We start from the raw sequence: 26,581 nt of genomic DNA on the forward strand, positions 1-26,581 counted from the left end.
CTGCTTACCATAGCTAAAGAGTCTCTTCTACTCTTACTAAGTATTTCGTCAATGAAGATGCCCACCCATACCTACTCTTATTTCCTTTCCTCACTGGGCTATTTTCCCCTGTTGGAGCCCTTGGGCTTATAGCATCCTGCTTTTCCAACTAGGGTTGTAGCTTAGCTAGAAAAATTCTCTTTGGTGTCCTAACCTTTCTCCTGGCTAGTACAGCGGTAACGTGTTCACCTAGCATTCGAGTGGCAGCAGATCGATCCCAGCCCGGGACTTGGAGTTTAAGCTGTTTACTGGGGAGGCCACTGCTGTAGTTGGGCACCACTGTGGGTGGGTTGGGCTTGCCCGGCTGACGTTCTGATGAGTATCTATTTCGATGTAGCTGGAACTGAAAGCAGACACCTTTGACCTTAACCTTGAATGCTTCGTTATCTGATCTTCTATAGGCTGTGGTAAGAAACAGGATTTATTATAGATACCACTAATTCTTTTATTCCAGGTTAGAAAGCGACTAATAGGACAGCTTTTGCCTTGCAGTCTTGCTTTTTAGCATAAGGCTAGGTCCACTGCCAACACACACACACACACACACAAACACACACACACACACACACACACACATATATATATATATATATATATATATATATATATATATATATATATATATATATATATAATATATATATATATATATATATATATATATATATATATATATATATATATATATATATATATATATATATATATATATATATATATATATATATACATATATATATATTATATATATATATATATATATATATATATATATATATATATATATATATATATATGTATATATATATATATATATATATATATATATATATATATATATATATATAATATATATATATGTATATATATATAAATATATATATATATATATATATATATATATATATATATATATATATATATTTATATATATATATATATATATATATATATATATATATATATATATATATATATATATATATATATATATAAATATCCTATGGAAGGTTGACTCCAAAGGACACGACTCTCTCTCTCTCTCATCAACTATTTACAAACTATTAAAAACAAGAGAATTAAACTCAGGATGTTGAATGATGTTGACACTTCCCAAATTAAGTAACATATGAGCTAAAAAGTAAACTTATTATAATATAGATATTTATTATATTTTTTTATTTATTATTTATGTAAAAAATTACATAGAAATAATAGAATAGATATAAAAAATAGCGTTTAAAATAGCAAGAAGAAGTCTTGTTATGACAGAAGCAGACGACAGACTGCCCAGACACACACGTTAAAAAGGTTAAAATTCACACCTGTGGGCCTTTTTAAAGCCATTTTTTACCTTTTTTTTAGGATTATCTATCAGGCGAGATGTATTTCGCGTGACCTGGGCCGATAGATAGAGATCTGCCGGCCATTTTATGAAGGAAAACAGGTTAGTGAAACCACAGACGGGGAAATGTCCCTTAACCCGAGTGTGACTCATGACCACAAGAATTATGTTTGTTTTGATAAATTGCAGTGTTTATAAAGGCTATTTTAAATGTATTTTAATGTCTTTTACATATATTCTTCCTCTGGAGGATATTTTAAAGTCGATAGATATGATATTTTAGACATTATCTACCCTAAGTTGTTTTCACCTCGGTGTCTTTATGGAAATTAAACTGAATTTTAATAGCTCAGTCATTTATAAATGTTAAATTTGTATATTTACTTATTTAATATAATTTCTAATACATTTTTAAGTATATTTGAGGTGAATTTAGCACCTAAATCACACGTAAACTACACAGCCTTTTGGTAGGCTATTGCAAGTGGGCGGGTTCCAAGTTGTTCCTATTATATTATTATATATTATATTATCCAATTATTAATGTTTATTTAACCATTTAATTGACTACTTTGTATCTTCAAAACCTTTAACAGTTATAATTTGGCTATAACCTATAATAACACCTATAACGCCATATACGTATATACTCTATTAGGTTTGACTCTTGTTCAAACCCTAACTGTTTTAACTTGTGTTTGATTAGTTAATGCTCTTATTAATTCCACTGTTAATTCAAGTAAATTGTTTGATTTATATACATTTAAATGACGAAAGTATTCGCCGATTCCGTTTATCGAACGATGCGTTAATTTCTTGTCAAATACAGGATCTATACATGTTTCCAGCTGGTGATCTTTTTATATGCATTTTTAACCTTTATTTAATTTCACTTTGATTCAAGTGAATTGTTTGAATTTTTATATACATTTAAATGAAAGTAGTCGCCGATTCCGGTCGTACAACGCATCAATTTCTTGTCGAATACAGGTTCTATACATGTTTTCTGCTGGTTATCTTTACTGGTTATCTTTTTATATGCATTTTCAATCTTTATTGTTGGTGTAAACTAATCAATATTTTGTTTGAATTTTCATATACATTTAAATGTTGAAAGTAGTCGCCAATTCCGTTAATCGTACGACGCGTCAATCTCTTGATGAATACAGGATCTATACATGTTTCCAGCTGTTTATCTTTTTTTTTTTTATATGCATTATCAATCTCTAATCAATATTTTGTGTTTCTCCAGCCAGCCATATATTATAGTCGCTTGGGATTCTTGAAAAATGATAATTTATGGATGATTTACTATATATTTTAATTAAATCACTACTGGTTTTTGAAAATTTATATCTCATTTTTTCATCATTAGCCATCTTTCAGATCCTTATGAAAACTAAAATTGTAGTAATAAAAGACGGATGTGTTCTAGCCGAGACTTGTACACTTTGACCTTATCAAACTGGTGGCTCCTGGCCTTGCCTAACCTAAACTAGGATACCAAAAGTCATAGAAAATATATATTTTCTGGCGTAACCTAACGACACATCGTTAACGTGGAGTACCACAATACAGGTATACATTTTGCCTAACCTTACGATACATCGTTCCCTTGAAGTACCACAATGTGTGGATACAGTGTAGCCTAACCCAATGATACATCCTTCTCTTGGAATACCACATTACATGTATACATTCTAGACTAAATTAACTATATATTGTTCCCTTGGAATACCCTAATACAGGTATACAGTCTACCCTAACCTAACGATATATCGTTTGCTTGGAGTACCACAGTACTGGGTACATTCTAGCCTAACCTAACTAAATATCGTTCCCTTGGAGTACCCTAAGCTAACGACCTAAAATGCTAGATTATCTATATTATCCAATTGAAAATGGGCGAGGGTTTTCCCTCTGGACGTATCTTGTGCGCATTTCAAAGAAATTTTCACACCTGTATAATTGTCATAACTAATGAAAATTGATGTTATCTGAATTTTCTGATGAAAAGTTTTCTCTTGGCCATTGGTGAAGTGAAGTTGTCAAATAAATTTAGCTTTTTGAGTTTTTTAAATATTAACTTTTAAAGGCTTTCTATTACTATTGCTAATGTGTAAATTAAGTAAATATTGATAAATACTTACAATTTAAGTGTTCAAAATTGAGTGGTAATATAAGTATGGCAGAATACTTACATTGCAGTTCAATTTTGAAAACTGCAAAGTAGACAAATATACAGAATATTTTTTTCATTGTTTTTAAAATTTTTCGTATATTTTATCATTTATAAATCTAAGCTTTTAGAAGCCAAAAAATAACTATTTAGAAAATTATTATATGGATAATATGAATCTGCAGTTGGAAACCCGTTATATAAATAAAAGGTTCGCAATATAGATTCAAGTATAAAGTTAAAGTTAAATAAAGCTGCGGGTTTTAGGTCTCCACTCGGACGATCTACATCATTCTGCTCGGGCGACCATAACCCAGCAGGGACTATCACTAGTCCCCTCTAACCCTCTAACCTCCCCCCCCCCCCCCCCAGCACCACCCTGAGGAGTAACACCCCCCCCCCCCCCCCGGTAGAAGGTCTCACGGTATTCGCGTCCTGGCAGGGACGCGAACTCAGGACCTCTGAAACAGAAGCCCACGACGTTACCAACCTAGCTATCCGGAGATAATGTACTTATAAATGTGCGATGGGCGAACTGTGATGTTACCACGGGTTACTATATTGTGTGATGTTTGGACACGCACACCGATAAATATGCTATTCTGTCGGAATACGAAATTCATGTTATCAGGAAGAAACGCCAGCTTGAAAATTGTCAGAATTCAGATAATTACCTCCGCCAAGGAAGTTGGAAGGATGTTATGTTTTCTCTCCTGTTTATGTGTTTGTGATAAGCTTCCTGGCCATAATTTTAATCGTAGAGTAATGAAACTTGTAGGGATTAACTGTTATGTAAAAAAACTGGAAATTATTAAATTTTGGAAAGTGAAGGTCACAGTCAAGCAAAATGTCCAATTCACGTCATCAACCATAAGTTTGGACATCGTTGTCACAGAGATTTCAAACTTGGTTCATATTTGAGTGTGTGAAAATCCTCGCCAATTAATACATTTTCAGGTCAAAGGTCAAGGTCGAGAAATATTCTAGTACAGTATACAGTTTGCCATTAGATGTGGAAGTACTGGAGTTGTGCAAAGAGCTGTGAGAAGACCCAGAAATCCATGGGAAGATAAATTAATTCTTAGACTGTAAGTTCAGGCAGAAAGAGTAATGGACATAAGAGATTTGAGAGAGCTCATCTCCTGTCTTGATTCTTTTACTGACATTAAATGTTGTTGATGATAATATCTATGTAGTTTACTGCCATTTATACAAGCTATTGCACAGTAAATGGTAGGAGAAAATTTATAAAAAATACTATTTTTTATATCAGGTATTCCACAGTAAATGGGAAACGGATAAACCTAAATGATTTTCTATAATTTTGCAAGCCCCAAGCAACAGCTAGCTCTGTTTACCTCAGAGTAGATATTGTTGAACAGTCAACCGAGTAGCTGCATTTGTAATCTTGTAATTTTTAAGTCCTTCTACCCTTGATGTCATCAGATTCTGTAAAGAATAATTAAGAAAGCTTTAGGTAGGATTTTAGCGTGGAGAGAAAAGGAAAGATATACGAACAAGGCGAATGCTTGTTTGTCGCAGAGGACACTTTGGTGTCTCCAGTGGCTTGGAGAGTTAAAATAAAGCTTATAGTTCACCATTTAGTCTAATTTGACCTAATCTGACCCATATTAAGTTCACCATTGTCCTTTATAACATCCTGGTTCAAGTACTCTTGGGAAACTTTTCTGTTGAAAGTCCAAATTTCTTCAGGTAATGTAAACAGTCGTGATAACTTTTCTTTAGGCAATTACCACTTATAAGTAAAAGATCCTGGAAAAATCCAGACTTCTTCAAAGAGAAGAAGAATAATCCAATTATACTAAAACGTTATTACTGTGCTGTTGATATAGGAAACTCACAAGAAACACAGAATTGTTTGTTAGTATTATATAATGCTCACGACTTCCAAGATTTTTTACGATGATCAACAACTCAATGTATCGACCTACATATGTTAACGTTTTGTACTCTTACTAACAAGGGAATATAGATAAAAACAAACTGAAAATTTTATTAGAAAACTGAATAAATTTTCTACATAGACGAATGGGATGACACCCTAAGAGGGTGATCTCCTGTTGTAGATAATACCCAGGTACATTAGATATTCAAAGTCACAGGTTTCTAATGGTTTAGACCTTTGATGTCAGGATGTCGGAGAACTTCAAATCATTCATTCATTCTAATGGTTTAGTTTTGAGTCACATTTATCAGTTCATTCTATATCCATATTATAGCTGCTATAAACTACTTTACGCCTTTTTTTAGGTTAGTAAAATTTCATCGCGCCACCAACCTTTTAAATTAAAAACCTCCTTTCAGCTTCATCGTCGCCAAGTGATTGACATCCATGAAAGAGACCTCAAGATGAGCCATGGCCGTGGGAACGAGGGTGAAGATAATCTTAAAAATGGGCTGGACAAATGCTCGAATGCCTCGGGAGAAAACTCGCCCAAAATAGGAAGCTCCGACTCCAGCGAGAGCGTGGGATGCAAGGGGGCCGCGGCCGCCAGGCCCGAGGGTGGCCAGGATGTTTATCCGATTCATTGGCTGGTTTGGCATAATGACTATAGACGGCTAGAGGAAGAACTCGGCAAGGGGAAGGTAGGTTGGATAACAGGTTCAATGTTACAGTATTCTTAGTGTATCCGCACTAGCCCAAAACTGTAAGAATCGTCTGTAACTACGCTGAATGAGGAAAATGCAAACAAGTACTGACCTAATATAGATTAACATTTGTTTGTTCCTACAAGAATAGAAACCCTCGTCCTGTAATCAAAGTATGATTTCAGCTTGACTGGAATTCAGCTGTTAAATTTTATAGTTGGGTGTTGGTAATTACTGGTGGGGAATCCCTTTTTTTAGCTAGTTCATAGATTAGCCACTTTGTTTTCAGCTGCCGGAGAGTATAAAAGTGCTCCTGGTGTCTTTATCTGGCTGTTTTTTTTTAGGTTGGTAAGAATCGATACTCCCGTCAAGTGTTGGTGGTTGGTAAGAATCGACACTCCCGTCAAGTGTTAGGGGTTGGTAAGAATCGACACTCCCGTCAAGTGTTAGGGGTTGGTAAGAATCGACACTCCCGTCAAGTGTTAGGGGTTGGTAAGAATCGACACTCCCGTCAAGTTTATAGATGATGGTTTTGGTGAGGTAATGTGCGCAAGAGTTTTGCAGTTTTCCGTGCAGTCTGCCGATAGTTCGCTTCCTCCGTGTAGGACAGCTTTACTTTTGCTGTCTGTTCCCTTGCTATGGTGGCGATGACGTCAGCTTGACTGTGGAATTCGATTTTCCTTAGAAGTGTCGGAGGTTGTTTCTTTGGCCGCCAAATAAAAGGGAATTGTACTGCTCTACTTTTTGTTGTTAGTGTCTTCCCTTTGCTGGAAGAGCAGTGCTGTCACGATAACCCTTTAAAAGGCAAACTTCAAGTTCTTCCTTCTCCCCTGCCGACTCTTCTCTGCGAAGTCATGGAGGCCAATTGATAGGAGTGGCATTCTCTCTCTCCTACCATTTCTCTACACGTGGAAGAGAAAATGCAGTACCAGAACCTTGGGGATGCTTCTGACTACTCAATTCACTGCCAGTTGGGTTTGAGGCGCACAACACGCAACACGCATCACGAGTCCACGTGCACTGGACTCTGCCCACTCCCAGTTCATAACGAAAAGATCATCCAAACCTTGAAGAGACATCGCGTGAGTGCTCTTGTTCCCATGCCCCTGATGGCTCACTCAACATTAACACTTGAATTTATACTGATTTTGAGCAATTACCTGCTTGCACTCATCAGACTTGGAACATTCTCCTGTTCATGTAAACCTTTTAGCACATATTCCTTGGACTTGACCGTTCCCTTGCGAGCACGCTTGCCACTTGGTGTGCGATACTCTGATCCTGCTTTCTTCTTCTGTAATCGCTTTCCTTTGTGCACAGTTTGCAGAAACTTATCTGGACATGACTACTCACTCTCTGTCTTCATCATTGATAAACCTGAGAGTCATGCACCTGGAATCCATGTGTATTGGCAGTTCATTCCAGGCACTCTGGAATTTGCATGTATCTAGGATGCATACATCCAGTTGTTAATGTAGGACTGATTGTAATATCCCCGCTCACGCAAGGATGATACACGTCACTCGCAGGAAAGGGATCTACCAAGAAAAGTGTTACAAACCAATGGGTAGTGGAATGTATTAGGCACCTGGGATGCAGAGTTGCTTTGATAAGTAATTCTTTCTAGTCATACATACATACATATACCAAAGGCACTTCCCCCAATTTTGGGGGGTAGCCGACATCAACAAGAAACAAAACAAAAAGGGGACATCTACTCTCTATGTTCCTCCAGCCTAACCAGGGACTCAGCCGAGTTCAGCTGGTACTGCTAGGGTGCCACAGCCCAACCTCCCACATTTCCACCACAGATGAAGCTTCATACTGCTGAGTCCCCTACTGCTGCTACCTCCGCGGTCATCTAAGGCACCGGAGGAAGCAGCAGGGCCTACCGGAACTGCGTCACAATCGCTCGCCATTCATTCCTATTTCTAGCACGCTCTCTTGCCTCTCTCACATCTATCCTCCTATCACCCAGAGCTTTCTTCACACCATCCATCCACCCAAACCTTGGCCTTCCTCTTGTACTTCTCCCATCAACTCTTGCATTCATCACCTTCTTTAGCAGACAGCCATATTCCATTCTCTTTCTAGTAATTGGTACATGTTTGTTTTGCAGCTGTGGTCGGTCTTGTGCCGAGTGCAGTGCCCTCATTTGAATGCTGCTGCTCCACCCGAACGGGAAGATGTCTAAATAGGTCCAATCAACTTAGCCGAGTTTGTACAATGATCTCCCGAATGTGTGAGGTGTGTGTGTGCTAAGATTTTACCCAGCACTGAAAAGTTTGTACCATGGTCTTCCACTGTCTTGGGTTAGCGTTCTCTTGCCTGAGGGTACACTTTGGGCAAGCTGTTCTATCTTATTTCTATTCCTCTTGTTTTGTTTTTTGAAGTTTTTTAGTTTATATATATGAGATCTAATTTAATATTGTTACTGTTCTTAGATTATTTTCTTATGATTTTTTATTATTCTCTCATAGTTTCTTTATTTTCTTGTTTCCTTTCCTCACTGGGCTATTTTTCTATGTTGGAGCCCTTGAGCTAATAGCATCCTGCTTTTCCAACTGGGGTTATAGCTTAGCTTGTAATAATAATATAGTTTTTTCTCAAACCATCTGTCCGCTGACAAGAACCCAGCCTAACGGGTGAGAATCTAATGTCAAGTGTTGGGGGTTGGTAAGAATCGACGCTCCCGTCGAGTGTTGGGGGCCGGTAAGAATCGGCACTCCCGTCGAGTGTTGGGGGTTGGTAAGAATCGGCACTCCCGTCGAGTGTTGGGGGTTGGTAAGAATCGGCACTCTCGTCGAGTGTTGGGGGTTGGTAAGAATCGGCACTCCCATCGAGAGTTGGGGGCCGGTAAGAATCGACGCTCCCGTCGAGTGTTGGGGGCCGGTAAGAATCGGCACTCCCGTCGAGTGTTGGGGGTTGGTAAGAATCGGCACTCCCATCGAGAGTTGGGGGCCGGTAAGAATCGACGCTCCCGTCGAGTGTTGGGGGCCGGTAAGAATCGGCACTCCCGTCGAGTGTTGGGGGTTGGTAAGAATCGGCACTCCCGTCGAGTGTTGGTAAGAATTGGCACTCCCGTCGAGTGTTGGGGGTTGGTAAGAATCGGCACTCCCGTCGAGTGTTGGGGGTTGGTAAGAATCGGCACTCCCGTCGAGTGTTGGGGGTTGGTAAGAATCGACGCTCCCGTTGAGTGCAGGGGGTTGGTAAGAATCGACACTCCCGTCGAGTGTTGGGGGTTGGTAAGAATCGACGCTCCCGTTGAGTGCAGGGGGTTGGTAAGAATCGACACTCCCGTCGAGTGTTGGGGGTTGGTAAGAATCGACACTCCCGTCGAGTGTTGGGGGCCGGTAAGAATCGGCACTCCCGTCGAGTGTTGGGGGTTGGTAAGAATCGGCACTCTCGTCGAGTGTTGGGGGTTGGTAAGAATCGGCACTCCCATCGAGAGTTGGGGGCCGGTAAGAATCGACGCTCCCGTCGAGTGTTGGGGGCCGGTAAGAATCGGCACTCCCGTCGAGTGTTGGGGGTTGGTAAGAATCGGCACTCCCGTCGAGTGTTGGTAAGAATTGGCACTCCCGTCGAGTGTTGGGGGTTGGTAAGAATCGGCACTCCCGTCGAGTGTTGGGGGTTGGTAAGAATCGGCACTCCCGTCGAGTGTTGGGGGTTGGTAAGAATCGACGCTCCCGTTGAGTGCAGGGGGTTGGTAAGAATCGACACTCCCGTCGAGTGTTGGGGGTTGGTAAGAATCGACACTCCCGTCGAGTGCTGGGGGTTGGTAAGAATCGACACTCCCGTCGAGTGTTGGTAAGAATCGACACTCCCGTCGAGTGTTGGGGGTTGGTAAGAATCGACACTCCCGTCGAGTGCTGGGGGTTGGTAAGAATCGACACTCCCGTCGAGTGCTGGGGGTTGGTAAGAATCGACACTCCCGTCGAGTGCTGGGGGTTGGTAAGAATCGACACTCCCGTCGAGTGTTGGGGGTTGGTAAGAATCGACACTCCCGCACATCTGTCAGGTCAAGGTGCATTGACATCCAGGGATTTTAAACCAGCCATTATGGTTATAGGAGCTTCTTGCCTCTTGAGGAGAAGTCTCCCGTTAAAAGACAAGGGTTTGTATTCGTTTGGGAACAAATCACAGTTTAAAAGTAATTTATAGATCCCAAAACGTCGGACATCTTCAAAAACACAAAACAACACAGCAATGAAAAACATGTCTGAACCTTCGCTGGTGCTAAGGAGGAATGAAGGTAGGGGTGAGGGGAGGATAGACGTAGTAGAAGGCAGCAGTTGGGTGTAGGTCGGCACCTCGTAGTTTCAGGGGATGATGATGAAGGAGAGGTCTAACTGGTGAGGGACCTATGGTCGTGGTTCTATCACGCCCCTGTAACTATACCGACACTCGTAGAAGGGAGCGAGCTGGGTTAATTTCTGGCATTCCATGCAATCCTTTTTTCTCTGGTATATTTAGCAATAATTATGCCTTAGAAATGGTGCTTTAAGGAGCATTTCACGGAGCGACACAGGTTCCTCGCCCAGAAATAGATTTTTCCTTCGTCAAAATCCCTTATTTCTTATCTACTCCAATGTGGGTCTTTTTAAGTTATGCTTCCGCCTCGTCCACTCCGCAAGGTTCTGCGTGAAGGTCAGGGTTGTTTCTCAGCGAGCTAGCAGGGACGAGGCTTTGCTCACGACCCGCTAGTAACTACCGACACCTCGTTGTTGATTATAACAGTCTAGTCTCAAGCATCCTCAAAAATCATAATCCTGTTAACCCTTTTACCCCCAATGGACGTACTGGTACATTTCGCAAAACTCATCCCTTTACCCCCATGGACGTACTGGTACGTCCTTGCAAAAAACTGCTATTTACCTTTTTTTTTTGCATGTTTTTGATAACTTTATGAGAAAATTCAGGCATTTTCCAAAAGAATGAGACCAACCTGGCCTCTCTATGACGAAAATTAAGGTTGTTAGAGCAATTTAAAAAATATATATTGCAAAATGTACTTGAAAAAAAAAAAGCCTTGGGGTAAAGGATTGGAAAGTTCCAAATAGCCTGGGGATAAAAGGGTTAAATAACTCAGGTTTGTGTAGTTAGGAAGAATACAAAATACTTTTAAAAATCTGGATATTTTCAGTCTCTTGTTTGATACAATTGTATAAATCTGTTTTGTTATTTTTCTAATACTTAATTGATGAATAATTCATGTTTTATTGTATTCCATGCATTAGCATGAGCGTAACGTAGCCTTGCGTGTGCTAGAGATCGTTAAGATACCACTTAGGGGTAACCTAACCTAGGTTACTCATCCCTATTCATACATTGATCGTATTTTTACCATCCTTGAAGCTATGAATGCAAATATGGAAGGGATTACTGAGCTGAGGTCATATTATTTTCATTTATGAGTGTATATTCTTATGGTAGAAGCATAAAAGTCATGGAGTTACATTATGGTATAAGGTTATGCTGAATATAGTATATTATGTATTATTATTATTATATGCTAAGCTACAACCCTAGTTGGAAAGCAGGACGCTACTTTCCCAAGGGCTTCAATTGGGAAAATAACCCAGTGATGAAAAGGAATTAGGAAACTGATAGAATAGTGAGCTTGAGTGTACCCTCAAGCAAGAGAACTCTAACCCACGACAGTGGAAGACCATGGTGCATAACCCAAGGTATTACCTAAAAGATCAATTTAAATATGATAACACTTCAATGTTTCAAGAGATCTCTATTGATCGACTTCATGACTCCGGCACTTCTTTCCGGGCTATCCTTTTAAACTATGTATTTAGCCGATAAATCTTATACGTCGGGTGATAAATGTAAAAGGCATTATGAAAATTATAACTGAAGCTATGTATTTCTAGACATAGAACTCTCCGAAACCAAACCTCTGTGCCAGTGGCTTTCCACTGTGTGGTTGATTCACTTGCTAGAGGGTACATTCTAGCGCTCTTTTATGGCTACGTGTATTTGCTCTTTTTGTTTTTCTCTTTTTCAAACTATGCATTAGTCAGTTGTGATAGAAATGCTATGGATGTTTGGTGGTTTTTTTGAAGAAGTCTCCCTTTGGCTTTGCCAAAATCAAAGATTTTACTAAGGGTACGTATTCCCCCCTGCCTCTGTTTGTGAACAACTTCACGCAAAAACCACTGTACCGATTTCGACCAAACTAGGTAGTCATGTTGGGTATGACTCAGGGATAAATCAGTCACATTTTAGATACAGTACAGTACATCAAAGTAAAAGTATGCAGCAGTACTTTCAAAATAATGGCAATGTTAATTTTTTGTTTGTGAACAATGTTACACAAAACTAATGAATCAATTTCAACGAAACTTGGTGGACATGTAGGGTATGACCGAAGGACAAATCCATTAGATTTTAAAGTAAATACATCGAATTAAAAGTACGCAGTGAAGTTAGGAACGACATAAGACTGCTTGGCATGGTGAAGGCATTCTCTTGACTGAATGCCCCTCTAGTTGATTTAGTTTTCGTCCTTGATCATCATCTTGATCGCTACTGCCTTTCTCCTTTTATATAGTCATGGTTTTATTTTTGTCATTTTCTTCTTTTATCTTTTTGTAGTTTATTCTTTACTTCTGTTTCATCTCCCTTATTGGGCTGCTGTCCCTGTTGGGACCCTTGGGTTTGTAGAATTCTGCTTTCGTAGATAAAGTTTATAATAGAAATAATAATGGTAACAAATTTTTTATGTTATCAGGGAGTTGGTCTCCCAAATTTGGATAAATTAATATGTATACAGGTTTATAATTAATTACAATTAACAAGTGAAATGAAAGTGTAAAGAAGGACGTGTAAAAAGGAGTTAGAAGAGTAGCCATTGGCTTTCTCGCAAGCTATGGAACGCAAACCCTCGAGACTTTGGGAGGATCTCGTGAAAAGATCATTGCATCTTGTGACTTTCATTATGGGTAATTTAAGATCTGTAGCTTGTCCTGGCTTGATGGATAAAAGAAGGAAGGGAGATTGGCTAGCTAGAGAAGAAAAATTGTACGATCTGGAAAACTGAAATGATCGGGCGGTCGTTGATTACCATTGGCGTTATTGCCAGATGTGGAGCTTTATTATAGATGGAAAGAAATAGAATATGTTAGTTTTTTCAGTGGAAAACAGCTGAAGATTTCTGACTTGTAAATAACCGATGAGAATTTAAATATGCTAAGGTGAAGGAAATCGGAGTCTGGCGAACAATGTCCTTCTGGAATGATCCAATAGCAGTGTCATCACAGCACCTTATGTGGATCACTGTAAGCATTATGAACAGGCTTTTCAGAGTCCCTTAGGCCCCAAGCTGTGACCACATTCTTAGCCAATGTGTTTACCACCAAAAGTTCTAAATTGCAGCAAATGTTTTTATGTTGAACAGGCTGACATGTCTTTCTATACAGTAGTTTATATATGAAAGTTGTTGCTGTTCATAAAGTATTTTATAGTGTTCATTACTTCTCTTGTAGCTTATTTCCTTATTTCTTTTCCTCACTGGGCTATTTTTTTCCTTGTAGCCGGTGGCTTTTACCATCCTGCTTATCAAAATAGGGTTTGTAGCTTAGCTAGTAATAGTAATGATAATCTTTGTTCATTTTCTTCCATGTTGATAAACTTTTTTTTTGTCTAATCCTTCTTGGAGTCGCTGTATTTTTTCTTTTAAGGAATTCTGAGCAATTTCCCATTCTCCCTAGTTCGTAGTATTGATGCCTATTTACTTGTGTACGTCTGAAGCAAAGATATCAGTATGTAGCACATTAATTAGTGTTCTAAGCAAGAGGCTGTTTATTTTTGGAATATATTGTCCATAATTAGATACCATTAAGTACCAGAACGATCAGTTTTTTTGTTTATGGTCTCCTAACTGTGATTTCCATGTCCATTTTGAATTTATACTATCTTGTGTTCCAGTTTTAGCGAAACTTATTTTCTTCCAGCACGACCGCGAGTCCAGAGATCCGAGAGGCCGCACGCCTCTCATGCTAGCGGTGACCCTGGGACACCTGGAGTCCACTCGCACTCTTCTGCGGCATAACTGCAACGTGACTGTCGAGAATAACGATGGGTGGACGGGTAAGAGAATGCGTTGCTGGCGCACCTGACGCTTTAATTTAATTCACATTTATTTTCTTTCCTCCGTCTTGCTGTCCAAACTCTCTCTTGACTATTCTTGGTGTAACTGGAGGGTTTTTGCAGGAAACTCTCTTTGACTATTACTTCTTGGCACAAACGGAGGATTTTTACCAGAGTTTCGACCTGACGATGAATGACCTCCCTGACTCTAGGGCTGGAATATTTAGTCAGAATTTCATGAATCAAAGGATTTGACTTTCCTCTGTAGCATTATAACCCAGTTCTCAGATATTTGACCTTTCTCTGTAACATTATAACCCAATTGTTAGATATTTGGCCTTTTTCTGTGACATTATAACCCAATTTTCAGATATTCGACCTTTTTCTGTGAAATTATAACCCAGTTCTCAGATATTTGACCTTTCTCTGTAACATTAGAACCCAATTTTCAGATATTTGACCTTTCTCTTTAACATTATAACCCAATTTTCAGATATTCGACCTTTTTTCTGTGAAATTATAACCCAGTTCTCAGATATTTGACCTTTCTCTGTAACATTAGAACCCAATTTTCAGATATTTGACCTTTCTCTTTAACATTATAACCCAATTTACAGATATTTGACCTTTCTCTTTAACATTATAACCCAATTTTCAGATATTTGACCTTTTTCTGTGAAATTATAACCCAGTTCTCAGATATTTGACCTTTCTCTGTAACATTAGAACCCAATTTTTAGATATTCAACCTATTTCTGTGAAATTATAACCCAGTTCTCAGATATTTGACCTTTCTCTGTAACATTAGAACCCAATTTTTAGATATTCAACCTTTTTCTGTGACATTAGAACCCAATTTTCAGATATTTGACCTTTCTCTTTAACATTATAACCCAATTTTTAGATATTTGACCTTTCTCTGTAACATTAGAACCCAATTTTTAGATATTCAACCTTTTTCTGTGAAATTATAACCCAGTTCTCAGATATTTGACCTTTCTCTGTAACATTAGAACCCAATTTTCAGATATTCAACCTTTTTCTGTGACATTAGAACCCAATTTTCAGATATTTGACCTTTCTCTTTAACATTATAACCCAATTTTCCGATATTCGACCTTTTTCTGTGAAATTATAACCCAGTTCTCAGATATTTGACCTTTCTCTGTAACATTAGAACCCAATTTTTAGATATTCAACCTTTTTCTGTGAAATTATAACCCAGTTCTCAGATATTTGACCTTTCTCTGTAACATTAGAACCCAATTTTCAGATATTCAACCTTTTTCTGTGACATTAGAACCCAATTTTCAGATATTTGACCTTTCTCTTTAACATTATAACCCAATTTTTAGATATTTGACCTTTCTCTGTAACATTAGAACCCAATTTTTAGATATTCGACCTTTGTCTGTGACATAACCCAATTTTTAGATATTTGACCTTTCTCTGTAACATTAGAACCCAATTTTTAGATATTCAACCTTTTTCTGTGAAATTATAACCCAGTTCTCAGATATTTGACCTTTCTCTGTAACATTAGAACCCAATTTTCAGATATTCAACCTTTTTCTGTGACATTAGAACCCAATTTTCAGATATTTGACCTTTCTCTTTAACATTATAACCCAATTTTCAGATATTCGACCTTTTTCTGTGAAATTATAACCCAGTTCTCAGATATTTGACCTTTCTCTGTAACATTAGAACCCAATTTTTAGATATTCAACCTATATCTGTGAAATTATAACCCAGTTCTCAGATATTTGACCTTTCTCTGTAACATTAGAACCCAATTTTCAGATATTCAACCTTTTTCTGTGACATTAGAACCCAATTTTCAGATATTTGACCTTTCTCTTTAACATTATAACCCAATTTTTAGATATTTGACCTTTCTCTGTAACATTAGAACCCAATTTTTAGATATTCAACCTTTTTCTGTGAAATTATAACCCAGTTCTCAGATATTTGACCTTTCTCTGTAACATTAGAACCCAATTTTCAGATATTCAACCTTTTTCTGTGACATTAGAACCCAATTTTCAGATATTTGACCTTTCTCTTTAACATTATAACCCAATTTTCAGATATTCGACCTTTTTCTGTGAAATTATAACCCAGTTCTCAGATATTTGACCTTTCTCTGTAACATTAGAACCCAATTTTTAGATATTCAACCTATTTCTGTGAAATTATAACCCAGTTCTCAGATATTTGACCTTTCTCTGTAACATTAGAACCCAATTTTCAGATATTCAACCTTTTTCTGTGACATTAGAACCCAATTTTCAGATATTTGACCTTTCTCTTTAACATTATAACCCAATTTTTAGATATTTGACCTTTCTCTGTAACATTAGAACCCAATTTTTAGATATTCGACCTTTGTCTGTGACATTACAACCCAATTTTTAGATATTTGACCTTTCTCTGTAACATTAGAACCCAATTTTTAGATATTCAACCTTTTTCTGTGAAATTATAACCCAGTTCTCAGATATTTGACCTTTCTCTGTAACATTAGAACCCAATTTTCAGATATTCAACCTTTTTCTGTGACATTAGAACCCAATTTTCAGATATTTGACCTTTCTCTTTAACATTATAACCCAATTTTCAGATATTCGACCTTTTTCTGTGAAATTATAACCCAGTTCTCAGATATTTGACCTTTCTCTGTAACATTAGAACCCAATTTTTAGATATTTGACCTTTGTCTGTGACATTATAACCCAATTTTTAGATATTTGACCTTTCTCTGTAACATTAGAACCCAATTTTTAGATATTCAACCTTTTTCTGTGAAATTATAACCCAGTTCTCAGATATTTGACCTTTCTCTGTAACATTAGAACCCAATTTTCAGATATTCGACCTTTGTCTGTGACATTATAACCCAATTTTTAGATATTTGACCTTTCTCTGTAACATTAGAACCCAATTTTTAGATATTCAACCTTTTTCTGTGAAATTATAACCCAGTTCTCAGATATTTGACCTTTCTCTGTAACATTAGAACCCAATTTTCAGATATTCAACCTTTTTCTGTGACATTAGAACCCAATTTTCAGATATTTGACCTTTCTCTTTAACATTATAACCCAATTTTTAGATATTTGACCTTTCTCTGTAACATTAGAACCCAATTTTTAGATATTCGACCTTTGTCTGTGACATTATAACCCAATTTTTAGATATTTGACCTTTCTCTGTAACATTAGAACCCAATTTTTAGATATTCAACCTTTTTCTGTGAAATTATAACCCAGTTCTCAGATATTTGACCTTTCTCTGTAACATTAGAACCCAATTTTCAGATATTCAACCTTTTTCTGTGACATTAGAACCCAATTTTCAGATATTTGACCTTTCTCTTTAACATTATAACCCAATTTTCCGATATTCGACCTTTTTCTGTGAAATTATAACCCAGTTCTCAGATATTTGACCTTTCTCTGTAACATTAGAACCCAATTTTTAGATATTCGACCTTTGTCTGTGACATAACCCAATTTTTAGATATTTGACCTTTCTCTGTAACATTAGAACCCAATTTTTAGATATTCAACCTTTTTCTGTGAAATTATAACCCAGTTCTCAGATATTTGACCTTTCTCTGTAACATTAGAACCCAATTTTCAGATATTCAACCTTTTTCTGTGACATTAGAACCCAATTTTTAGATATTTGACCTTTCTCTTTAACATTATAACCCAATTTTCAGATATTCGACCTTTTTCTGTGAAATTATAACCCAGTTCTCAGATATTTGACCTTTTTCTGTAACATTAGAACCCAATTTTCAGATATTCAACCTTTTTCTGTGACATTAGAACCCAATTTTTAGATATTTGACCTTTCTCTGTAACATTAGAACCCAATTTTTAGATATTCAACCTATTTCTGTGAAATTATAACCCAGTTCTCAGATATTTGACCTTTCTCTGTAACATTAGAACCCAATTTTCAGATATTCAACCTTTTTCTGTGACATTAGAACCCAATTTTTAGATATTTAACCTTTCTCTTTAACATTATAACCCAATTTTCAGATATTCGACCTTTTTCTGTGAAATTATAACCCAGTTCTCAGATATTTGACCTTTCTCTGTAACATTAGAACCCAATTTTTAGATATTCGACCTTTGTCTGTGACATTATAACCCAATTTTTAGATATTTGACCTTTCTCTTTAACATTATAACCCAATTTTCAATATTTAACTTAGCCGGTGATTATATAGCTGCAACTCTGTTGCCCGACAGACAACTCTACGGTAAAAACTCGCCAGCGATCGCTACACAGGTTGCGGGTGTGCCCAACAGCGCCATCTGTCGTACAGATACCCAGTACTCAATGTAAACAAAGACTCAATTTTCTCTCTGTCGAGCTATCGACAAGACGTACTTACTCGCTGTTGCTAAACTGGAGTTTTTTCACAACTAATTGGTGAAGTACTTTATTCTAGTTTTGAGCTTTCGCTATGCAGGTGTTTTATCTTCATCTTAAATCTTGAACTCATTTTGGATAGATTTAATTATGGTGACAAAGAGAGTATGGACTTTCTTTCACTTTTAAATGGCCGACCCTTCCCTTAGACGGAAGTGTGTTTAGGCTTTTAGTAATTATCTTATCACGTTATAGATTTTCTTCTATATATTTTATATCTCTCCGCCTTTATTAGGCCTCTTCGATTAACTTTCCATTTATTATAAACATATAAAAATAAATTTTAATGTTTTGTTTATATAGACCTTTCCTGAGAGTAGGCGGTCCTAACTTGGAAACCGAAGTTAAACAACGTTGAGCCCTTTATATCGTAATTAGCTTTTAAAGAGCTAAGGATTTAAAACTTTTTAATGTAATATTTTATGAAAGAATTTCTTTGATAGTCTTCGTACTGTTTTCAAAGATGAACTAACGTTTAGTTTTTTTATGCTACGCAGTTGTTGACGTTCAGGACGTTCAACATGCGCTCTATCGTTACGATAGAGAGAGAGAGTGTATCACGGTTTCACTTTGCAGAAAGAGTAAATCGATTCTGACGTTTTGTTCATTCTTTCTTAGATTAAATGTTTTAAATTCTATTTTATTTGAAAAACCTTTCAGTTTTTTCCTTTAGTCAAATAACATGTTTTTTTGACGAAATATAATTGGGCTCTTCTCTTAGGTGCGAAATCAAGAGAGAAAGAGAGAGAGAGATAGAGACGGAGGGAGAGAGAGGAGAGAAAACGTTCTGTTCAAGCGGGTAACGTTGTTCTCGAGTTACTCTCGTCCCTAGTCGCTGTACGGGGAGGAAGGATAAAACGTTTTTAGTTTTTTATTCTCGTCCCCAGGCTATGTGCGGTGAGAGATTGAAAACGTAGTTATATGAACTAGTGTTTAGTCTCTTTCCCAGCCACTGATTTTTTTATCTTAAAATATGTTTTCTGTTTTTTGCTGGTATTAATGAGCTTGCATTATACGACTGATTTCGCAATTACTACCTTTTAATGAAGGGTAGAATTGCGTGTTTCAGGTAGAAATCAGTAAAAGTTTTGATTTCAGTGAAATAAGTGCAAAACAGAAAATCGAAGTGATAAAGTGATATGCGCAAAGTGTTACAGTGCTGCGTCCGAGGGTTCGTCTGTTCGTGCCTGTCGTTCACCTAGTCCGGGACCTCTTGCATGCTCCCAAGCCCAGGGGAGAAGTAATGTCAAACGACTTATGGGTTCGAGAGGCCTTGATCAACGAACAGACGTTTTCCCTCTATGGTATCGGGTGTATCTTACCAAGATCTCCCCTACCATAAGACGAGAGAGACGTTGTTTCTCCTCATCATCCGAAGGCTTTTCGCATAAGAAACCTGTCACAAGGTTTCGAAGCCCTTAAGCGAAAGTCAGTCCTTTCAGGACAGGTCCAGCGTCCTGGTTACAACCATTAGGATAGCTCTGACCCTATGCAGTCATCGGATAACTGCTCGCCGCCTAACAAAAGCGTAACACAGACTCCGAGAGTCTTTTTTTTGTTGACAAAGTGTTGCGGTCACAGACGTTACCCTCGTCTCTTACCACAACCATTTCCGTTGATCCTTAATGGGTTGTATGGCAAGACATGCAGTATATGCTTGCCTCCCTTATGGAAGACTATTCTGCCGATTAGTCCGTTGAGTCTAGCCGTTTATCTCATCGATATCCTGGCTTTCAGCCAACCTAACGTTCCTTTGTGCTTACTGTTGACGTTGGCGTAGCTTAGTCACGTCAGTCAGGTTGTTTAGAACCACACTCGATGCGGTCTCGTGTGGTTTTTCAGCCGCATTTGGACGTTAGGCCACTTGCTGATGCTCCTGTTGACGTTCAAGACGTTCACTAACAATCGGAGTTGACTTGTTTTGACGCTGTGCGTCAACCTCCGCATTCTAGAGTTGTTTTGACTGCTCAGTCTAGGCAGTCAAAGCAGTCTCGAGTGGACGCTGTGCGTCCTCACGCACCTGTTGTGGTTGACAGTTCAGTTGTTGACAGTTCACAGACTGTCAAGCAGTTACATGACGTTGCGTTCTGGTCCGCTACTAATGCACCAGTGAGTGTGGACTCTGCTTATAAAGCATTGCCACCACGGTAGGTCTCTCCCTTGCTTGAGACTCAGCTTTTATCGGACAAGGTTCCTGTAGATGAGGAAGTTGCTGTTCCCCCTCCTACTGATATTCCCTTGAGGACTCTGTCATTTGGAGAGGAGCCTAAAGCTGCTTAGCCTCCTATGGACCTTAATTAAATCATGATGATTTTTTTTTAAGGATCTTTGTCCGGATCTTTTTGTAACTGCTGCTCCTCGTTCGCCTAAACGTCAGAGCTTACACTAGGCCTAGCTACTTCGAAGCCGTTGTTTTTAAGCTAGTGCTCTCTCGCTCTCCTAGAGAGCTTTACGTTGGCTAGGCGACTGGTTTTTCACCAGGAGGAGTTTGGGGGATACAGCCTTTGCTTTCCCTTCTTTTAAACTGGTTTATAGAGCGAGAGTCTGATATGACACGAGAGAAGTTCTCGGCTTGGGAGTTCATGCCTCTGCCTAGATAGACTTCTCAATTCTCGTAGACTCTCCCTGGCGCCTGGCCAGGAGACGCTCCAAGTTGTTTACAGGTCAACTTCACAGCTGTTTTTGAGCCTTTGAAGTTTTGCTGTACAATTATGTCATGCATAACAAGGCTTTCAGGGATGGTAAGCGGTACCGCCTCAGTCGCTAACCCCGTCTGTTGCCACACTTGCTCCCGTAGACCCTAAATGGGCTTTGCTGCAAGACATGCAGTCCAAGCTTGCGTCCTTGATAGAGGACTTTAATGCGGAGAAGGTTGCTACCGAACCTTCTGGCCAACAACCTTCCAACCGGTCGGTTGTGCGCCCTGTTGACGCTGAGGTAACCTACTCGCGTCTGCCAGTTGAGGTGGTTCCTCCACCGATGCGACCCAGTGTGGGTTGCCAGCCGCACGTTGACGTTAAGCGACGCTCTGAGGTGGTTGTTGACGTTCAGGACGTTCAACAACCAGCAGAGGTGACTTGTTTTGACGCAGTGCGTCAACCTCAGCAACCCGGTAGGGTGTTGACTGCACAACCCAGACGGTCTAGACAGTCTCGGGTTGACGCTGTGCTTCCTCGCACACCCATGGTTGTTGACAGTTCACAGACTGTGCAGCAGTTCCATGATGTTGCGTCCGGCTCCGTCACGCTTCCACCAGTGCGACCGGACTCAGCGAGCCAGACGTTGCCCACTCCGTTGCCGTTTCCTCATCAGTTTTCGGATGAGGAACCCTCTGATGAGGACGTTGCTGAACAACAAGACGATCAGCCCCCAGAATAGATCAAGCCCTGCTATCCATCCAGAAGATGCTGAAGAAGGAACGCTGCTCAGTCAGGCTGTGGATGAGTCTGGTAGGGACGCTGTCATCCGTGGAACAATTTGTGTCACTAGGAAGACTACACCTCCGTCCTCTTCAATACCATCTAGCTTTTCACTGGAAAGAGGACAAGACGCTAGAAGCGGTCTCGATCCCGGTATCCGAAAAGATAAAGTCTTGTCTGACTTGGTGGAAGGACAATATCAACCTAAGAGAGGGTCTTCCCCTGGCTGTTCAGACTCCCAACCACGTTCTCTTCTCGGACGCATCGGACGTGGGCTGGGGCGCGACACTAGACGGTCGGGAATGCTCAGGACTGTGGAACTCGAGTCAGAGGAGCATGCATATCAACTGCAAGGAGCTGTTGGCAGTACATCTGGCCTTGAAAAGCTTCAAGTCTCTCCTTCGAGGCAAAGTGGTGGAAGTTAACTCGGACATCACCACGGCCTTGGCGTACATCTCCAAACAAGGAGGTACCCACTCACTGACGTTGTACGAGATCGCAAGGGACCTGCTCATCTGGTCAAAAGGTCAAGACATCTCCCTAGTAACGAGGTTCATCCAAGGCGACTTGAACGTCATAGCAGATTGTCTCAGTCGGAAAGGGCAAGTAATTCCAACCGAATGGACCCTCCACAAGGATGTGTGCAAGAGACTTTGGGCCACTTGGGGTAAAACCATCCATAGATCTCTTTGCAACCTCGCTGACCAAGAGGCTTCCAATCTATTGCTCTCCAGTCCCGGACCCAGCAGCAATACATATAGATGCTTTCCTCCTAGATTGGTCACATCTGGATCTCTACGCATTCCCACCGTTCAAGATTGTCAACAAGGTACTGCAGAAGTTCGCCTCTCACGAAGGGACAAGGTTGACGTTAGTTGCTTCCCTCTGGCCCGCGAGAGAATGGTTCACCGAGATACTTCGATGGTTAGTAGACGTTCCCAGTAGTCTTCCTCTAAGGGTAGACTTTCTACGTCAGCCACACGTAAAGAAGGTACTCCAAAGCCTCCACGCTCTTCGTCTGACTGCCTTCAGACTATCGAAAGACTCTCGAGAGCTAGAGGCTTTTCGAAGGAAGCAGCCAGTGCGATTGCTAGAGCAAGGAGAGCTTCTTCCATTAGAGTCTACCAATCGAAGTGGGAAGTCTTCCGAGACTGGTGCAAGTCAGTTTCTGTATCCTCGACCAGTACCTCTGTAGCTCAAATAGCTGTTTTTCTCTCATACCTGAGAAAAGGACGATCCCTTTCAGCTCCCACTATCAAGGGCTACAGAAGCATGTTGGCATCGGTCTTCCGGCATAGAGGCTTAGATCTTTCCAAACATAAAGATCTGCAAGACCTCCTTAAGTCTTTTGAGACCACCAAGGAGCGTCGTTTGGCTACCCCTGGATGGAATTTAGACGTGGTACTAAGATTCTTCATGTCAGATAGGTTGGAGCCGTTACAATCAGCCTCCCTGAAAGATCTCACTCTTAAGACTCTTTTCCTGGTATGCTTACCCTCGGCTAAAAGAGTCAGTGAGATTCATGCCTTCAGCAAGAACATAGGATTTTCGTCAGAAAAAGCCACTTGTTCGCTACAACTTGGTTTTCTAGCCAAAAATGAGCTGCCTTCTCGGCCTTGGCCTAAATCTTTCGATATCCCCAGCTTATCGGAGATCGTAGGTAATGAACTAGAAAGAGTCTTATGCCCTGTTAGAGCTCTTAAGTTTTATTTAAAGCGTACTAAACCTTTACAAGGCCAATCTGAAGCTTTATGGTGTTCAGTTAAGAAACCATCCTTGCCTTTGTCAAAGAATGCTTGGTCAGACTTTATCAGATTGTTAATACGAGAAGCTCATTCACATCTGAGTGAGGAAGACCGAACTTTGCTTAAGGTGAAGACGCACGAAGTTAGAGCTGTAACAACTTCCGTGGCCTTTAAGCAAAATATATCTCTGCAAAGTATAATGGACGCAACCTATTGGAGAAGCAAGTCAGTGTTCGCGTCATTTTACTTGAAAGATGTCCAGTCTCTTTACAAGAACTGCTACACACTGGGACCATTCGTAGCAGCGAGTGCAGTAGTGGGTGAGGGCTCAACCACTACAATTCCCTAATTCCATACCCTTTTAATCTGTCTCTTGAAATGTTTTTATTGTTGTTTTTTGGGTTGTCCGGAAGGCTAAGAAGCCTTTCGCATCCTGGTTGATTTGGCGGGTGGTCAAAGTCATTTCTTGAGAGCGCCTAGATTAGGGGTTTTGATGAGGTCCTGTTGTATGGGTTGCAACCCTTGATACTTCAGATCCTAGGGGTCGATCAGCATCCTAAGAGGATCGCGAGGCTCCGTAAGGAAGACGTACTTAAAAGGCAGAGTAATTGTTCAAGTCGACTTCCTTACCAGGTACCTATTTATTTTGTTTTTGTTATTTTGATAACTTCTAAAATGAAATAAAAACTCTTAGCTCATAAAAGTGTAAACATATTGCTGGTCTCTACCCACCCCCCTGGGTGTGAATCAGCTATATAATCACCGGCTAAGTTAAATATTGAAAAATGTTATTTTGATAATAAAATAAATTTTTGAATATACTTACCCGGTGATTATAAATTAAAGGACCCTCCCTTCCTCCCCAATAGAGACGCAGTGGGACGAGGAGAAAATTGAGTCTTTGTTTACATTGAGTACTGGGTATCTGGACGACAGATGGCGCTGTTGGGCACACCCGCAACCTGTGTAGCGATCGCTGGCGACTTTTTACCGTAGAGTTGTCTGTCGGGCAACAGAGTTGCAGCTATATAATCACCGGGTAAGTATATTCAAAAATTTATTTTATTATCAAAATAACATTTTTCAGATATTCGACCTTGTTCTGTGAAATTATAACCCAGTTCTCAGATATTTGACCTTTCTCTGTAACATTAGAACCCAATTTTCAGATATTCAACCTTTTTCTGTGACATTAGAACCCAATTTTTAGATATTTGACCTTTCTCTTTAACATTATAACCCAATTTTCAGATATTCGACCTTTTTCTGTGAAATTATAACCCAGTTCTCAGATATTTGACCTTTCTCTGTAACATTAGAACCCAATTTTTAGATATTCGACCTTTGTCTGTGACATTATAACCCAATTTTTAGATATTTGACCTTTCTCTGTAACATTAGAACCCAATTTTTCATTAACCTCGTGACCCTCTTCTCTCCACAGTTGTTCAGGAGGCAACGGCCACAGGAGATCCGGAGTTGCTGGGGGCAGTGGTGGAGGGCAGGGACATGGAGCGTTACTCCTCCCGCGTGGCGGGGATTCCTACACTATTATGCAAATTAAAAGAGGTAAGGGAAGGTTGATGTGACTTTGTACTGTCGGAATTCTGCATTTTGGTGGTGACTTTTGCCCGGCTGCATTTTGCTGATGAGTTTTTCAAATTGAAGGAGAGCAAAGTGTAATTTACTATCGAATTTACAGCTGTCCCCACTTTCTATCCTTTTAACTTTACGATGAATCTTGAATGGTTTGTCTTTACTCTAGGGTTTGCGTTACAAATATTTATAACTAGGTGCTTAAGGGTTGCCTTTACTTATAAAATGTTATTTTACAGTTGCCGTCACTTATGAAAAGAGATAATTGGGGTTGCCTTTATACCTTTACTTTAAAAAATATTTATTTTAGGGTTGCCTTTATTTATAAAAAGGTACTTAAGGGTTTCTACATACATACATATACCAAGGCACTTCCCCCAATTTTGGGGGGTAGCCGACATCGAACAAATGAAACAAAAAGGGGGACGTCTCCTCTCTACGTTCCTCCCAGCCTGACGAGGGACTCAACCGAGTTCGGCTGGTACTGCTAGGATGGCACAGCCCAACCTCCCACATTATCCACCACAGATGAAGCTTCATAATGCTGAATCCCGTACTGCTGCTTAAGGGTTTCTGTTATTTATAAAAAGGTACTTTAGGGGTTGCTATTACTTTACTTAAAAAAACGAACTTTAGGGTTCCAGTTATTATGAAAAGTTACTTTACGATTACCGTTACTTATTAAAAGAGCAGAGGTATTTGAAGCTACCAAAAATTGGAACCTCGTTCAGTTTCTGTTTATTATCTGATTGAGTAGTTTTTTTCATTAAAGCATTAAAGCATCTTTTTTACAAGAGGAAGGCCAAGGTTTGGGTGGATGGATGGAGGGAAGAAAGCTCTGGGTGATAGGAGGATAGATGTGAGAGAGGCAAGAGAGCGTGCTAGAAATAGGAATGAATGGCGAGCGATTGTGACGCAGTTACGGTAGACCCTGCTGCTTCCTCCAATGCCTTAGATGACCGCGGAGGTAGCAGCAGTAGGGGATTCAGCCTTATGAAGTTTCATCTGTGATGGATAATGTGGGAGGGTGGGCTGTGGCACCCTAGCAGTACCAGCTGAACTCGGTTGAGTCCCTTGTCAGGCTGGAAGGAACGTA

At 39.5% G+C, this 26,581-nt stretch overlaps 1 protein-coding gene across 2 annotated transcripts in view; it reads left to right on the top strand.

Annotated features, from left to right (window-relative positions):
• Positions 1-1,301: 1,301 nt before the first annotated feature.
• Positions 1,302-26,581, top strand: part of LOC137627094 (ankyrin repeat domain-containing protein 13D) — a 76,676-nt gene continuing 51,396 nt past the window's right edge. Inside the window, exons 1-4 of one of the 2 annotated variants that reach the window (XM_068358105.1) lie at positions 1,302-1,486; positions 5,889-6,170; positions 14,138-14,273; positions 25,334-25,458. In XM_068358105.1, coding sequence (XP_068214206.1) covers positions 5,934-6,170; positions 14,138-14,273; positions 25,334-25,458 — 498 coding nt within the window. In that variant the 5' untranslated portion in view covers positions 1,302-1,486; positions 5,889-5,933. The remainder of the gene's footprint in view (positions 1,487-5,888; positions 6,171-14,137; positions 14,274-25,333; positions 25,459-26,581) is intronic. The other variant, XM_068358106.1, reaches the window with a different exon arrangement.

Source organism: Palaemon carinicauda, chromosome 34, assembly GCF_036898095.1.
Source record: "Palaemon carinicauda isolate YSFRI2023 chromosome 34, ASM3689809v2, whole genome shotgun sequence".
Lineage (NCBI taxonomy): Eukaryota > Metazoa > Arthropoda > Malacostraca > Decapoda > Palaemonidae > Palaemon > Palaemon carinicauda.